The sequence below is a fragment of the Pelobates fuscus genome, chromosome 5, assembly GCF_036172605.1.
Source record: "Pelobates fuscus isolate aPelFus1 chromosome 5, aPelFus1.pri, whole genome shotgun sequence".
Lineage (NCBI taxonomy): Eukaryota > Metazoa > Chordata > Amphibia > Anura > Pelobatidae > Pelobates > Pelobates fuscus.
The window spans coordinates 297,946,006-297,962,187 of record NC_086321.1 but is presented as its reverse complement, the minus strand read 5'-3'; the positions used below and the strand labels follow the sequence as shown (position 1 = coordinate 297,962,187).

At 39.8% G+C, this 16,182-nt stretch overlaps 1 protein-coding gene across 1 annotated transcript in view; it reads left to right on the top strand.

Annotated features, from left to right (window-relative positions):
* The window catches only part of PLPP2 (phospholipid phosphatase 2), a 33,678-nt gene extending 21,540 nt beyond the window's left edge, over window positions 1–12,138 (top strand). Inside the window, exons 2-6 of the mRNA XM_063455477.1 lie at window positions 2,290–2,441; window positions 5,105–5,379; window positions 5,576–5,633; window positions 8,021–8,197; window positions 10,405–12,138. Coding sequence (XP_063311547.1) covers window positions 2,290–2,441; window positions 5,105–5,379; window positions 5,576–5,633; window positions 8,021–8,197; window positions 10,405–10,536 — 794 coding nt within the window. The 3' untranslated portion in view covers window positions 10,537–12,138. The remainder of the gene's footprint in view (window positions 1–2,289; window positions 2,442–5,104; window positions 5,380–5,575; window positions 5,634–8,020; window positions 8,198–10,404) is intronic.
* The last annotated feature ends 4,044 nt before the right edge of the window (window positions 12,139–16,182 follow it).

Genomic DNA, 16,182 nt, shown 5'->3' with positions numbered 1-16,182 from the left:
ATTTTTTTTGTTTGTTTCCAGCAGTATTCTAGTGTGGTACATTTTAAATAATAATGCATATTTCTCTAATGTGGCATATGATGTGGCATAGGGGCTAAATTTAATGCCCATCGTCCCCTGAAATGTTACAACGTTGCTTTGTAATTCTTGTTCAGAAGAGTCAGGTATTACAAAATTGGAGATGAGGCCACGTGGGGTACTTTACATGTGCAAGAACCAGCCTGACCAGGTAAAAGAGGGAGGAGGTGACCTTCCCAATAATCCATGTGCTGCGCCCTAAGCACACATTAGCTAGTGGAGTGCAAAGATTTTTTTTTTCGATTTTTTTTTTTTTTTTTCTTTTTTCACATTTCAGTCACTTGTTGAGGTGAAGTGATTCATTAGCAATCCATGTTTGGTATGGCACTTGAAGAAAATCTAATATTTCTTTCCTGTAATGTTTTAATAATTCAGACATTGTAGAACATTTACAAAATTCCCTATTTTATGTTGAAATAAAATATAACACACAAGTACTAGGGTACTACAATTCACTCTTTCAAATTATTCTTTTTTTGTTTTGTTTGTTTTTGTTTTTTTAAAGAGCCCTCTCACATGTGCAGCCATAAGTCGTTTCATTCATAAAACAACAAGATTGAAAGTATCAGCAATGGCTGAATAAATATTTCATAAACCCTTGCACACAGCAGGCAGTTATTGGATACCTACAGCAGTCTCCCTAAAAGCATTAAGGACCAGAAATGACTGAAACTGTCTCTTCAGATCATGGCATTTTGCAGTATATGAAGGGTTTTTAGAGTGCATGCTCAATTAATTATGTTCATAATGCATTGGGGATATTTAAACCAACAGTTACTAGCCTCAGCTAGTATATAGACTACATAACGATATATATATTAATCCGAGATTCCGAGGTATCTTTTCTCAGCCATATATCTTCTGCAGCGTATTAGCATTTGGGTAGAATGCATATGTTCTAAATATAATGTTGTTTACCCATCTTAATATTGAAAGTGTGATCAGTATAACTTATAACATATAGGAAAATATAATAGTCCAACTAGCTCACTTTCTTTCAAAAGGCTTCAGGCTCTAAACGTTAGTTATGTATATCAATATGGCAAAGATTTAAAAATTGTTAAAACTAAAGACACATCCATACAAACTGGTAAACTACTTTAAGGGGAGCTATAGTTATTGTTCTGGTGCCTATGCAGGCATTTTTTTGTAAATACTGTTTTTTTCAGAGAAAATACAGTGTTTACATTACAGCCTAGGAACACCTCTTGTGACCACTCCTCAGATGGCCAATAGAAGTGCTTCCACAGTGTGCTGATGTTCAGTATCTCCATGCTCTGCATGGAGAACTGAAATTTTCCCATAGAGATGCATTGATTCAGTGCATCTCTGAGGAGATGCTGATTGGCCAGAGTGGTGTTTGGCTCTGCCCCTTACCCCATTTCTTTGCCTGACATAATCAAAATTGACCATCTCAGCCAATCCAGTCAATTCTAATTATGTCAGCCAAGGAGGCCGATTGGGGGCAGAGCCAACACCAGCAGGCCCATGGGCCGCTGGAAATATATTTAATGGTGTATGAGGGGGCAGGGTGCTAAATTGTGTTTTTAACAGCATAGGGTCAAGAACACACGTTTGTGTTCCTATAGTGTTCCTTTAATGAATTGGCAACTGATCAGGGGATTAAGTATTAGGCCAAAAGAGCTGAGATCTTTTAACTATACCCCTGGTTAGTTGGTTTGGAAGATAACTAGGCTTCTTTCCACAGAAAACTATCCACGTACTAAAGCAACATAACCCTTACACTTATTCTCTATGTAGATGTCTAGTTTTCTTTCTGAAGTTAAGATTAGCATGACTGAACTCCCACCCTCATCTAAATCTGATCTGTTGAAAATATAAAAGTTTAATTTCAATAGCTCATTATTATTATTATTATTATTATTATCGCCATTTATATAGCGCCAACAACTTCCGTAGCGCTTTACAACATTATGAGAGGGGGGATTTAACTATAAATAGGACAATTACAAGAAAACTTACAGGAACGATATTTTGAAGAGGACCCTGCTCAAATGAGCTTACAGTCTATAGGAGGTGGGGTATAAAACACATTAGGAGAGCCTTAGGGTTGAATTCTGTATCATTTCTAAGCCTTGTGTTTAAACTATATTTGCTCCATCTTGCTATGTTCATGGTTTTTCCAATGCTGGGTTTTATGTTTGCTTTAAAGTATAATATGATCTGATCCCATATATCATTGCCTTTCAGCATCCCTTCCATTCATTATTATGACCCTGGTGAACTCTCCATACAAGAGGGGATTCTACTGCGATGATGAGTCTATTAGATACCCATATCGGGAGGATACTATTACTCATGGGCTGATGGCTGGAGTCACCATTTCTTGCACTGTTATAATAGTAAGTATTCGAACACTGACCGAGATTTGATTCTTGACTATTTATAGAAGAAAGGTAAAGTCACAAAGGAATAGCAAAGTGACTGGATGAATCTGGAAGCTCATCTGTACACAGGATGCATTATAACGGGTACTTATGTTAAGTGAAAAGAGATGTTAGGTTAAACTTGATCTCTTCTTTCATTCTCCCTGCTTGTGGATGCTCCTCTGTGATGCCGACACACTGGCTTTGTTGCCAGTCACTCTGTTTCTATACTCCCTAGCCAGTGATAGCTGCTAGGAGGCTACCAAGGCCAATCACAGTGCATGTGCTGTGGTTGCTACATGTGGAGAGCAGAAGAACTACCTGTGGGGGAGGTCTTTTCTGCACTCTCTTGTCTCTCAATTCTAAAGTGAAACTACCTTTCTCAAGCCAGTTTAGTAAAAGGGCAGTCACTGATTGGCTGAGAACGGTCAGCTGACACTGTCAGCCAATCAGCAACTTCCCTGGCTGGCGGCACTCCGAACTTGCTGAATTGGAAAATTCTGAAGTCTGATGCCATTTGCATGGGAGTGGACATCGGCACTGGAGTGAACTTTGGGGTTAAACAGTTCAAAAACGTTTTAACTCCATGAGTTAAGAGTGCCTACAGGGGCCTCTTGGCACCATAACTTAATTTAGATTAAGTTGTTTTGGTCCCTCGAGTTTTCCTTTAAACATAATTGTATGCCCTTTCAAAGGTGTTCAGATGAGTTTTTACTTGCCTGAACCTGTCAATTGTGGCCACTGCCATTGCTTTACTGATGGTCCTTTTCAGATCCTGTCTTGACAAAGCTTTACAGTGGTAGCTTTGCATTCTTGTCAAGTATAGGAAGATAACACAAGACAAAGTAGTCCCTACTCTGTTTTATGATCTCTTTTGACTGGGTTGGAATTTCAGAGAAAGATTTCATCTTTATTTTTTGCATAGGTGGATTACAGAGCAGCTTTAATGTTCACTGATTTAGAACATTTAAAAAGCAGTTTTATATATTAGGTGTTTGATATGAAAGACACATGATGTTTTCTATCAAATTGTCTAATGTTTGTTGATATTTCCCTTTTTATTTTGTCTGGTGTAACTTATAGAAACAGAATGGGATGGCAGATAAGAACCATTCGGCCCATCTAGTCTGCCCAATTTTCTAAATACGTTCATTAGTCCCTGTCCTTATCCTGTTCTCATAGCCTTATGCCTATCCCACACATGCTTAAACTCCTTCACATCTACCACTTCAGCTGGAAGGCTATTCCATGCATCCACTACCCTCTCAGTAAAGTAATACTTCCTGATATTATTTGTAAACCTTTGCCCCTCTAATTTAAGACTATGTCCTCTTGTTGTGGTAGTTTTTCTTCTTTTAAATATAGTCTCCTCCTTTACTGTGTTGATTCCCTTTATGTATTTAAATGTTTCTATCATATCCCCCCTGTCTCGTCTTTCCTCCAAGCTATACATGTTAAGATCCTTTAATTTTTCCTTGTAAGTTTTATCCTGTAGTCTATGAACCAGTTTAGTAGCCCCTTCTCTGAACTCTCTCCAAAGTATCCCTCTGGCGATACGGTCTCCAGTACTGCGTACAATACACCAAGTGAGGTCTCACCAGTGTTCTGTACAAAGGCAAGTGCACTTCACTCTTTCTACTGCTAATTCCTCTCCCTATACAACCAAGCATTCTGCTAGAATTTCCTGCTGCTATATTACATTGTCTGTCTACCTTTAAGTCATCTGAAATTATTACCCCTAAATCCCTTTCCTTAGATGTTGAGGTTAGAACTCTATCAAATATTCTGTACTCTGCCCTTGGGTTTTTATGTCCAAGATGCATTATCTTGCACTTATCCATATTAAATGTCAGTTGCCACAGCTTTGACCATTTTTCTAGTTTACCTAAATCATTTGCCATTTGGCTTATCCCTCCTGGAACATCAACCCTGTTACATATCTTAGTATCCTAAACAAAAAGACATACCTTACCATCAAGACCTTCTGCAATATCACTAATAAAAATATTAAAGAGATTGGGTCAAAGTACAGATCCCTGAGGTACTCCACTGGTAATCTGACCATGCTTCAAATATACTCCATTGACTACAACCTTCAGCTACTGCCTTACCCATTCAACAGTATTGGAATCTAAACTTAAAGATTGCAGTTTATTGATAAGCGTTCTATGTGCAACAGTGCCCAAAGCCTTCCTGAAATCTAGGTAAGGAATGTCTACTGCACCACCCTGATCTATTATTTTAGTTACTGAATCAAAAAAAAATCAATAAGGTTAGTTTGGCATGATCTCCCTGAAGTAAACCCATGTTGTCTCTAATCTTGAAATCCATGTGATTTTTAGATGTTCAACTTTTTTCATTTTATTATTTTTATTTGAAATGTATGTACTGTGAAAATATGTAGCCTTATGTTATTAAGCTCTGCTTTTGTAGCATAAAATACATTTCTGTAGTAAAAACAAAAATCCTTTTTTTTTTCCTAACCATTTTTCTAAATTGGTTAAAACTTATTTTTTGGGTTTTTTTTTTTAGAAAGAAAAAATTGGGGGAGGTAGCGTAAATAAATCATAATATTATGATAATCAATGCAGTGTAAGATATAAGCTGGGCATGTGTCTTTTTCTGTTTGTTTTTTGCAGATTACTTCAGGAGAAATGTACATGGTATTTTCCAAGAGACTATACTCTCGCTCTGAGTGTAATAACTATGTTGCTGCACTCTACAAGGTTGTTGGAACCTTTCTTTTTGGAGCTTCCGTAAGCCAATCTCTCACTGATCTTGCCAAGTACATGATTGGTCGGCCAAGGCCCAACTTCCTGGCGGTGTGTAACCCCGAATGGACTTCTGTCAACTGCTCTGGATATGTGACTGACTTTGTCTGCCGTGGAAGCCCTGCCAACGTTACAGAGTCTAGGTGAGGATTGTGTCCAGGAAGTTAAGGAGTCCAGTTTATATTAAACATGGTAGACCTTCCCTTTTTAGAGCAGCCACTTGCATGCTTCTGTGTGAGTTCCATATCACCAGGTGCTGCTATTACTCTGAGTGGCTCCAGGCTTTTAAATGTGAAAGGTCATTCTGTTTAAATTAAGATCTTACGTTTTATATTGCAGACTCTCCTTCTACTCTGGGCACTCATCATTTGGAATGTACTGCATGCTGTTTCTGTCTGTAAGTATTTTTCTTCCCTTTCCAGTATTTACTTTGTACAAATTGACGTGTACTCTAACCTATACATCGTTATTGATCCATGTGGGATAAACATTTTCTGTTCTGTAAAGCTGCAATTTTCAGCAACCAGGATTAACCTAAACCTGTGATGCCAGGTTAACGTTAAGTTCTAACACTTCCTAAAGCAATGAATATATCTAATTATGCACATCTCACTGTACACCTCTAACATTCCATTCCATTCTCTATCCAACAAGAGACTCCATTGTAAAACCTCACCCCAGAGTGCTATCCTTACAAATACCTCTTCCCTTTGGAATAGATTGTAGATATCATCCATAATGAACTGGATAGAGGGTTTTTTTTGTCATGCAGAACCCATTTACAGGTGATACTAGGAAAATTAGAATATCGTTCATTTATTCCAGTAATGCAACGTAAAAGGGGAAACTAATATATGAGATACACGTATTACATGCAAAGCAAGATCATTCAAGCCGTGATTTGTCATAAGTGCGATGATTATGGCTTACAGCTCATAAAAAAAAAACAAATCCACAATCTCGGTTAATTAGAATATTGTGAAAAGGTGCAATATTCTTGGCTCACAGTGTCCCACTCTAATCAGCTAAGTAAGCAATAACACCTGCAAAGTGTTTCTGAGCCTTTAAATGGTCTCTGTCTGGTACAGTAGGAATCACAATCATGGGGAAGACTGCTGACCTGACAGTTGTGCAGAAAACCATCATTGACACCCTCCATAAGGAGGGAAAACCTCAAAAGTTAATTGCGAAGGAAGTTGGATGTTCCCAAAGTGCTGTATCAAAGCACATTAATAGAAAGTTATGTGGAAGGGAAAAGTGTGGAAGAAAAAGGTGCACAAGCAGCAGGGGTGACCGCAGCCTGGAGAGCATTGTCAGGAAAAGGCCATTCATAAGTGTTGGGGACTTTCACAAGGAGTGGACTGAGGCTGGAGTCAGTACATCAAAAGCAGCAGACACAGACAGATCCTGGACATGGGCTTCAGATGTCGTATTCCTCTTGTCAAGCCGCTCCTGAACAACAAACGACGTCAGAAACTTCTTCCCTGGGCTAAAGAAAACCACACCTGGTCTGTTGCTCAGTGGTCCAAAGTCCTCTTTTCTGATGAGAGCAACTTTTGCATCTCATTTGGAAACCAAGGACCCAGAGTCTGGAGGAAGAATGGAGAGGCACACACTGCAAGATGCTTGAAGTCCAGTGTCAAGTTTCCACAGTCAGTGTTGATTTGGGGAGCCATGTCATCTGCTGGTGTTGGTCCACTGTGCTTCATTAAGTCCTGGGTCAACGCAGCCGTCTACCAGGAGATTTTGGAGCACTTCATGCTTCCTTCCGCAGACGAGCTTTATGGAGATGCTGACTTCATTTTCCTCCTGCCCACACTGCCAAAAGCACCAAAGCCTGGTTCAATGACTGTGGGATCACTGTGCTTGATTGGCCAGCAAACTCACCTGGCCTGAACCCCTTAGAGAATCTATGGGGCATTGCCAAGAGAAAGATGAGAGACATGAGACCGAACGATGCAGAAGAACTGAAGGCCGCTATTGAAGCATCCTGGTCTTCCATAACACCTCAGCAGTGCCACAGACTGATGGCTTCAATGCCACGCCACATTGAGGCAGTAATTGCTGCAAAAGGGGCCCAAACCAAGTACAGTATCCATATGCATGCTTATACTTTTCAGAGGTCCGATATTGTTCTACGTACTCTCCTTGTTTTATTGATTGCATGTAATATTCTAATTTACTGAGATTGTGGATTTGGGGTTTTCATGAGCTGTAAGCTATAATCTTCGCACTTATGACAAATCACGGCTTGAACTATCTTGCTTTGCATGTAATGCATCTATCTCATATATTAGTTTCCCCTTTTACGTTGCATTACTGACATAAATGAACTTTTGCACAATATTCACATTTTTCGAGTATCACCTGTAGGACTTTTTCATTGGTTTCCTGATTAATTTTTTTGACCACTCGAGGTTGTTTGCAGAGACATGTTGCCAATATTTCTTATTGCTTTCTAAACTCTCAGCTATGGACCCTTGCTGACTCCAGTTGTCCATTGGCTAATAATATAAAACTTGACCTTTACCATACCCAACAAAAGGGTACTCACCAATGAAACTGCTAAACATTAAATACATAGTTATGTATTATTGGTCTAATTCTAATAATGTTTGTACATGTATGATTAAAATTTGTTTAGTGGACGAAGCTGCATTTTAGCTACTGCTCCTTTTACTTTTGAGCACCTTTAATAATTCTCAGTTTACTGCCATCTTTCCCGTTTGTTTTCCCTTCAAATGTGGTCAGTGCTTAATAACATGACATTATTTCCTCCCATAGCTGTATGTCCAGGCCCGGCTGTGTGGTAAATGGGCTCGCCTCCTCAGGCCCACAGTGCAGTTTTTCCTACTCTCCTTTGCACTCTATGTTGGGTACACCCGTGTGTCTGATTACAAGCACCATTGGAGCGATGTCCTTGTGGGACTTCTGCAAGGGGCACTAGTGGCTGCTCTTACTGTAAGTATGCCCTGAAAAGATCATATATATATATATATATTTTTTTTTTTATTAGAAATATTGTTTGTATTCTATACAGATGTATATTACTGCCCCTTGGTTGTATATGGTGGTTGTTATTGTAAAAAACAAAAAAAACAAACAAACAATGAAACAGACTCCTCACTGCAGCCGATCCTCCCACAGTCCAATCAGGTGCTTCTCATAGAAAAGCATTGAAGAACACTCTGCACATGTGCCACAATCACCATGATTCTCTAAATGAAACTTTGAATCCACACTGACAACACATTTGTTGTCAAATAGATTGAATATTTAATCTTTTCCAGTTTGGATCCTCTAGTAATTGTCTTTGACAGCCAGTAGTAGATGAGGAAACTGCAAAATGTAAACAGTGCCATTTCTCAGGCTGTCCCTTTAACCTTACCACACCCGGTTTTGTCACTCATATTTCTTCTGTTCCTCTGTGGCTTGTTTATGGTTAACACATTCTCTGACCACACACACATTCACTTGTGTTTCTTGGTCTTCACTGCCCTTATAAAAGGCTGACAGGGGGGCGGGCCTGACTGTGATGGCGGCTGGACGCATTTTCAGAGAGCTCCGGGCAAATCAGTGAAACTAAGCCACTTACCCATATTCCCGGTGCTCTCTCTGAGACAGCCTGCGAAGCTTGAATGTCAGGTGAAAGGTGACTGGCTCTGAACAGTCAACAGCAGCCGTCCAGACTAAGCCCTCAATGGGCTGGAGTGAGGCCTAGCAAGCATTGTGGAGGGGAGAGGCGGCCACTCTCCCAGCCAAAGCTCAGGCGGACCTTCATCCAAATCTTGATGGTGCCCTGCTGCCCCCCCCCCCCCTATGGACCGGCGGGGGAGATCCCGGTCCTCACCCTGGAGGCTCACTCACTTTACCAGGACTGTGCGAACCTGACTCAGACGGCAATGATACCCCACATGGTAGACCTAATATGGCAGATGCCGCGGACCGCATGCCTGGCTATGGAGATGTGATGTCCAGAACGCTGTCCTTCCTGGACAAACTTCTTACCGACTTTTGGGGGATGCTGTCACTCCGACAACCGGTACCCGACCTACAAACCTCGCGGGATCACCCACCTAAAGCCGCTCTCCGGCAGCCTCAAACTTGGCGTGGCACAAAGACAGTGCAAAAATGGTGGCGAAGACCGGGTCGGCGGAGCACGGAAGGCGGGAAGCGCAGGCCTGCATCAGCAAGGGGTGCCTATAGAGCCGGAAGCTGGAATATCAAGCAGAATAAAGCAGGGAGAGGAGAGCAGGGGATATCGAAGAAGAAACCATATAACATGGACACTGCATCGATTTTGGCTGTGTCACTACGCCTCCTAATCCATCCCATTACCTGGTATTGTACCGTGCCCATGACGGGCATAGGCTAAGGGTCATCTAACTCACACTCACATCACACACAGCCAGGAGAAATTATCCCTTCTTCAACTAATTGTATGCTAAGATTTAAATTTCTGCTGATTTACGTGTAATTTATCTGCTGTCTGGGCCAGTTGCCCCACATGTCTTCACACTAGCACCTGCTACTAAATTCACTCAGGGTGGCATACCTTGCTTGTATACTACTCTTATAATATACCTCACAGTATTTACCTGCGCATCCTCTGCAATAGCAATGCTTCAATCTCTAGTGCTAAATGTATGCTACTAAGCTCTGTCTAATCTCATACTTTACCTTTCCTGTTAAGCAGAATATAAGAAATTCCTTGACAAGCAACATTAATCTGTAAAAATGTGCAGTAACCTTTAATGCCTAACTCACTCATGTAATACCATGTTAGAAAAACTGCTTACCCTAGCTGTTGTGGCATTGTAAGCCTGATGTGATTGATATATGCACAAATAAAATAAAGAATTAAAAAAAAAAAAAGGCTGACAAATCTACGATTTTTTTTGTCCCTTTCATTGTGAGTTTCTATCCATCAGATCAGTCAGTTTACAAACTAGTCCAGTGCCTTTTGCCTCTTAATATCCTCCTGTGATACAACATTTTATGTATAGGGCAGTGCTTCTCAGTAGGTACGTGTACATGAAAATATCTGCTAACCTTAATCTTGTGCATATTGTGATGTACTTATCTTCTTCCAAAACAGAGGAGACGGGCACCATTTTTGCATTCACCAACACAGGTCCTCACGTTTTTTTTTTGGTTTTCCCTTCTAGGTTCGATATGTCTCAGATTTTTTCAAGGTCAGACCACCACAACAAACCAGCAAGGACCCTCTTGAGAGCAAACCAAGCCTCCAACTTTGTGAATCAGATCAAAATCACTTTGGATATCTGGGGGGATCCTGAGACACACGCATCCAGCACCTTGCCTCCCTGTGAGCAATACTAACCATTTCCTAGGGATGCTCAAGCTCTAATGGACAATTCCTGTACACTAGCCAATCCAACAGGCTCATGGACTTAACGAGCGAATTCTACTGGTTGAAATTTGCTTGGATATTTCAAAATGTTGTGACTTTTTTTTTTTTTTTTTTTTTTTAAGCACAAAAACCAAAGTAGTTTTATAATTTTTATTTTTAAGATTTTTTTTTTATTATTTTCATACGGCAGATTGTGGTTGTGTGATTGTATGTGCATGTTTATTGGAGTTCTGCCCATTTAAGAGTGCAGATTGGTGAGTTCTTAGTTCGAAATGTTCCAGCATGTGCTATTTTGACATGGTATGGTGTGTTAGCTGTGCATTGTTTGTATATATGAGAGTGATAGTTTGTGCCTGGGTCTCTGTGACCCTTTTGTCTTAGCTAGCCTGTGGTTGCTATTGTTTGAGTAAATGTGAAGGAAGAGGTAGCAATACCTACATGTTGTGTTTCCTTCCCTAATGGGTGCAGTTTGGCTCTCCATTTTCCTTTTACGTGAGTGTGTGAGAGCGATGCGCGTCACAATGACTATCTTTGTGTGTTGGTGTCTCCCCAGATTATTTTAACCACTGCTCATCAGCACAAAGCTTCTAAAGGGTAATCGGAGACCCTTGAGAGCTTGGGAAAGTGCATTAATGGGAGAGGTCAAAGGATAAAGTTATTTTAAGACACTCCTTGTACATAATATATATTCATTTATTGGGTTTTACTGTGTATCACACCCCGAGTCTGTGTGTTGGTTAAAAACGAGACCAAGTCCACAGCGTCCCTTTGGCAATGACGGGGTTAACTGCTTTAATCCGTTAGCCCATTGTCTGTCTGCAACATTATCATTAAGCATTTTTGGCTTATTTTTGTTCAAATAGTTTTTTTGTTTAAATTGGCAATGCAGTTTCAAAAGGTAATACCCTGTTATTTTCCACATGATACAAACTCCTTACTCCCACCCTGAATAGAACTTTCTTTGAGCACCGGGATGTGTACATTTAATAATGAAATCCACTTTTACCTTCCTGCTTTCCCTATAAGATGCGCACATTATGTAGTGCTACCTGCGTGAAGCAATTGGATAATCCTTTGCGACCCTGCAGGCCCCCACTATCTCAAAAAGAATCTTGTGCAGCACACACAGGCTCGGGGCATACTGACCAAATGCAATTTTTGTAATTAATGCTTTTTTATTGTATAAAATAGAATAAAATGTTATAAAGCAGAAGGAGGACCTCCCATGCCTCCAGATATCACATTCTCCTGGCCTGTGATTTGTTGGGCAGAGGGCTTGGATAATGTAGGCTGGGGTTTAACTGATTTAGTAATGATGCATTAAGGTGGCATATTGTGTTGAGTTGCTCCCTTTGTCACAATTGTTTTATATATTGTATGAAATAGTTTGATATTTTTTTTTTTTTTTTTTTTTTTTTAAGACCCTTGTTTGTGAAATGTATTTAGCAGTGTATATAGTAAAGTGAGTATATGCACATTTGACATTTTATATTGGAAAATCATATCTATTAAAACTATTGACCACGCAGCGGTTCTCGACCATCCACCTTTGGTCAGATGTGTAACACTGAAGAGGTTACAGTGTTGCAGTGTATTGTCAGCAATGCTTCAATCACCCCCTCCCTTGCAGGTAGAGACATTTTAATCTCATCAAGGCCCTACTTTGCAGAGTTTAGCTGCCATGGGGAAGAACGACGGTCTCTGCTGTAGGAATGCTGCCCACCCTGAAACTCCAGTTCTTGTTGTAGCACATCCCCACTCTCTTACTATTACCTAAGGGCAGGAATGGCAATCCACCTGTTTTTAGCTAAATCTACATTCTTCTACAGTTCTTCCTTTAATTTGACTTTGAATTACAATCTCATTTGAAGTAATTCTTATTCCACTGCTGTTATGAAGCAAATTTCAGTATGTGAACATGTGCACCCCTATTTCTCTTTGCCAATGTATTCTCTTATATAACAACTTAACATTTTGAGTGCTAGGTACATGAGCATTTTAATACCATACATATGCTTCATTTATATTTAAATTGGCCCCTTAGATCCCTATTATTTTGCACCTCATATTGCAATATTAAGGGTGTTAATAAAAAAAAATCTATTTTTTATTCTTTCTTTGCTGTGCAGAAAAGTACAAAGATGTCTGCAATGCCACGACAGCATAAACAAGCACATTCATGTCCAACATAGTATAACAAAGGCATGACATTTGAGATATAAGCACAATTGTAAAGCATAATAATAAAGAAAAATGGGTTGTATTATTAAATAAAAAATAAATAAAAAAGAAGTAGCAAAAGACAGGCAAACAGAGATGAGATTATCACAAGAATATGAGAAACCACTGTTTCACACTTTACTATATAGATACTGAATGCAATTTTTTGTTGTTCTTTAGTGAGAGTTTACTTTTTATTCCATGAAATATTGTGCATATGTTTTTTAATGTATTAAATAACATTCCATTATTTGCTGTTTTCACATAGTAACTATAGTATACACACTTAATCGGTTACAGTGTTGTTTAGGCATCCAGCTCTAATTCCGAATTAGAATGACATTGACCCTTTCATTTTAACTACTGCTTGGGATTGGCCTTTACAATTTCCTATTTATCCAGTTAGCTCATTCTAGAAAGGTAATGTTACAAAAAATGTGTTGGTGGAAACTATTAATAAACCTATTCTTTGTAGTAAGGGGAGAAAGAGTTGGGGGTATTTTGTTTTAATCCCAATTGGGCAAGATAATTTTTCCTGCACAGGGTGGGACAGTCAGACATCCTGTGCAGGGAGCAGGAGAACCGTTCCCCCTCCCCTCTCTTGTGCCTCCCTTTTAAATTTTGTAGACGGGAAGAACTGCTGCCTGAGAGGATGTTACTCAGCCTGAAAGCATCCGTTTGCTGGCAGAGAGCCTGGGGAACAGGGAGAGGAGGAACAGACAGCTAATGGGAACAGAGAAAAGATGGAGTTGTAAAGAAACATAGTGAGCAGAATGTGGGGGATCAGGCTGAGGGGGGTAGTAAGTAAGATAGGAACCTGCAAACAAAAAAAATGTTCAGAGCATGGTGTACCAACATAGGTGTTTTTTGGGGAAAGGTTGAGTGGAAGTTTGTGAGCTTTAAAGTGAAAGGCAGTGACAGGCGAAGTGCCCCAGAAAAGAAGAGAGAAAGGAGTAAGTAGAAGAGCGGTTTGTAATGGCCACAGTGCATTGCTTGGCACAGCCTTCATGTAGTGTTTGTCTTGTTTACCTATTGTACAGCGCTGTGTAATATGTTGGCACTTTATGCTTACTTGTCATTGGTATACATACAAGAAGGTAACTAATGTGATCAGAATCAGTCTGTTAGTGCTGGAAGAGTAGCTAATGCATATTGTCTTTAAGAGACTGAAATAAAAAAAAAAAGGTGGCAAAAAAAAAACAAAAAACTCACTTTAATGGGTGAGCATCAGAGAGGGAAATCCTTCTCCTGCGATACTATCTGCCAAAAAGAGTTACATTCTGTAGGGACCTGGGTCGCTTTTAGGTCCCCTGACATAATTTTTCGTTTCATCCAGAAAGTTATAATTCAAATCCTGTTCAGAAAATAAAAATGTTAAAGGGATAACTGAACAATGAATATTTAGTGGGATTAAACATGTTGGGTTCAAATAGCCACATTGATGATTTTTTTTTTTTTTTTTGCCTAAAGTTTGACTTTCAACTTTGCACTAGTCTCTATTAGAGGAACACTATATAGTATTAGGAATACAAACCTGTATTACTAACACAATAGTGCTGAAAAAATGTTTAGGTGACCGGCTCAACTGTCTGTGGAGTAAAAAGTTATTTAACCCCTTAGTGGCCAGACTGTTTTTCAATTTTCTTACCATTAAGGACCAGGGCTATTTTTACAATTCTGCGGTGTTTGTGTTTAGCTGTAATTTACCTCTTACTCATTTACTCTACCCACACATTATATACAGATTTTCTTGCCATTAAATGGTCTTTCTAAAGATACTATTATTTTTATCATATCATATAATTTGCTATAAAGAAATGATAAATAAAATGTAAAAAAAAAACTTTCTATCTTTGACCCCCAAAATCTGTTGCACATCTCAATCGCCAAAAAAACACCCGTGCTAAATAGTTTCTTAATTTTGTCCTGAGTTTAGAAATACCCAATGTTAACATGTTCTTAGCCATTTTTGTAATTTTTCTTTTGCACGTTATAGGGCAGTAAGTACAAGTAGGCTTTGCTATTTCCAAACTATTTTGTTCAAAATTAACAAAAGTCACATTGTAACACTGATATCTGTCAAGAATCCCTAAATAACCTTTCACATGTATATATTTTTAAAAGAAGACAACTAAGGCAGTGATGGCAAACCTATGGCACGCCTGTCCCTCTGTGGACACACGGCCATAGGTCGCCGGGGGAGGGGGCTGCTGGCTGTCGGGGGCAATGTAGAGTACTCACCTGCCTGCCCAAAACGGCAGGCGCTTTCATGTCGGGAGGACCCAGAAGTAGGGTGAGGGATCTAGGAAGCAGCTGTCCTGTCCTGTCCTCCCGCAAGCAATATGTGTGGAGCGTTTTGTTGCTGTGCATTACCATGGTAACGCACCTCACAGCATCGCATAGGAGAACTGCTTCGCAGACATGCTTACTACCACCGGACCACCAGGGATCGGTGTATGTGTCCCCTCCACCAAAGGTAAGAAGGGGGGGGGGGGGGGGGGAAATAAAGGTTTTTGTTTTTTTACATATCTTTACCACCTCTACACCCCCCCCCCGCCACACACACACACACAGCACCCTACCCCCCCACACACACAGTCCACTCCACACAAACACATACACTGCACCCTTCAATGCAGTATGTGTGTGTATTCAGCAGTCTTTATGTATTCAGCAGACTGTGTGTGTGTGTATTAAGCAGTCTGTGTGTGAATGTGTTCAGCATTATTGCATTTGTTGGAGATACTAATAAATATAAGCTTAATTTTATCTAATTATATCATTATTGAAAATTTGTATCATTGGACTCTGTTGTTGTGTTCTTCTTTTAAAACAAAATATGTTAGTTCGGACAACTATACAAGTTGTTTTTTCTAAACTTAAACCTCAGTATTCAGGTTTATTTGCCGTATTGGCACTTTAAGGAAAAAAAAGTTGGCATGTATTGCGGTTTGGGCACTCTGGCTCAAAAAGGTTTGCCATCACTGACCTAAGGTATTAAACTTGGGGTATTTTAACTCTCTTCATGCAACACCAAGCTATGCCAAATTAAAAAAAAAATTAAAACAAAATTGTTTTTTTTGACACACAAGCAATTTAAGAATACATACAGGGATGTATTTGCCTAGGGCGGCACTTTCGGGGGGCGCCAAAAAATGCCACCCCAAGCTCCCAGACAAATGCTTTGTTTGCCTCGTGTTCTGGGGCTGTCCACCTTACTGTGAGTGAGTGTAGCTGGGAGTGTGGGTGTGTCTGTCAGTGAAAGTGTGTGTTGGTTAAACAGTGTATGCCAATGACTGTATCTGTCAGTGAGTGTATATCAGTGCATGTATTAATGAGGGCATGTGTCTGT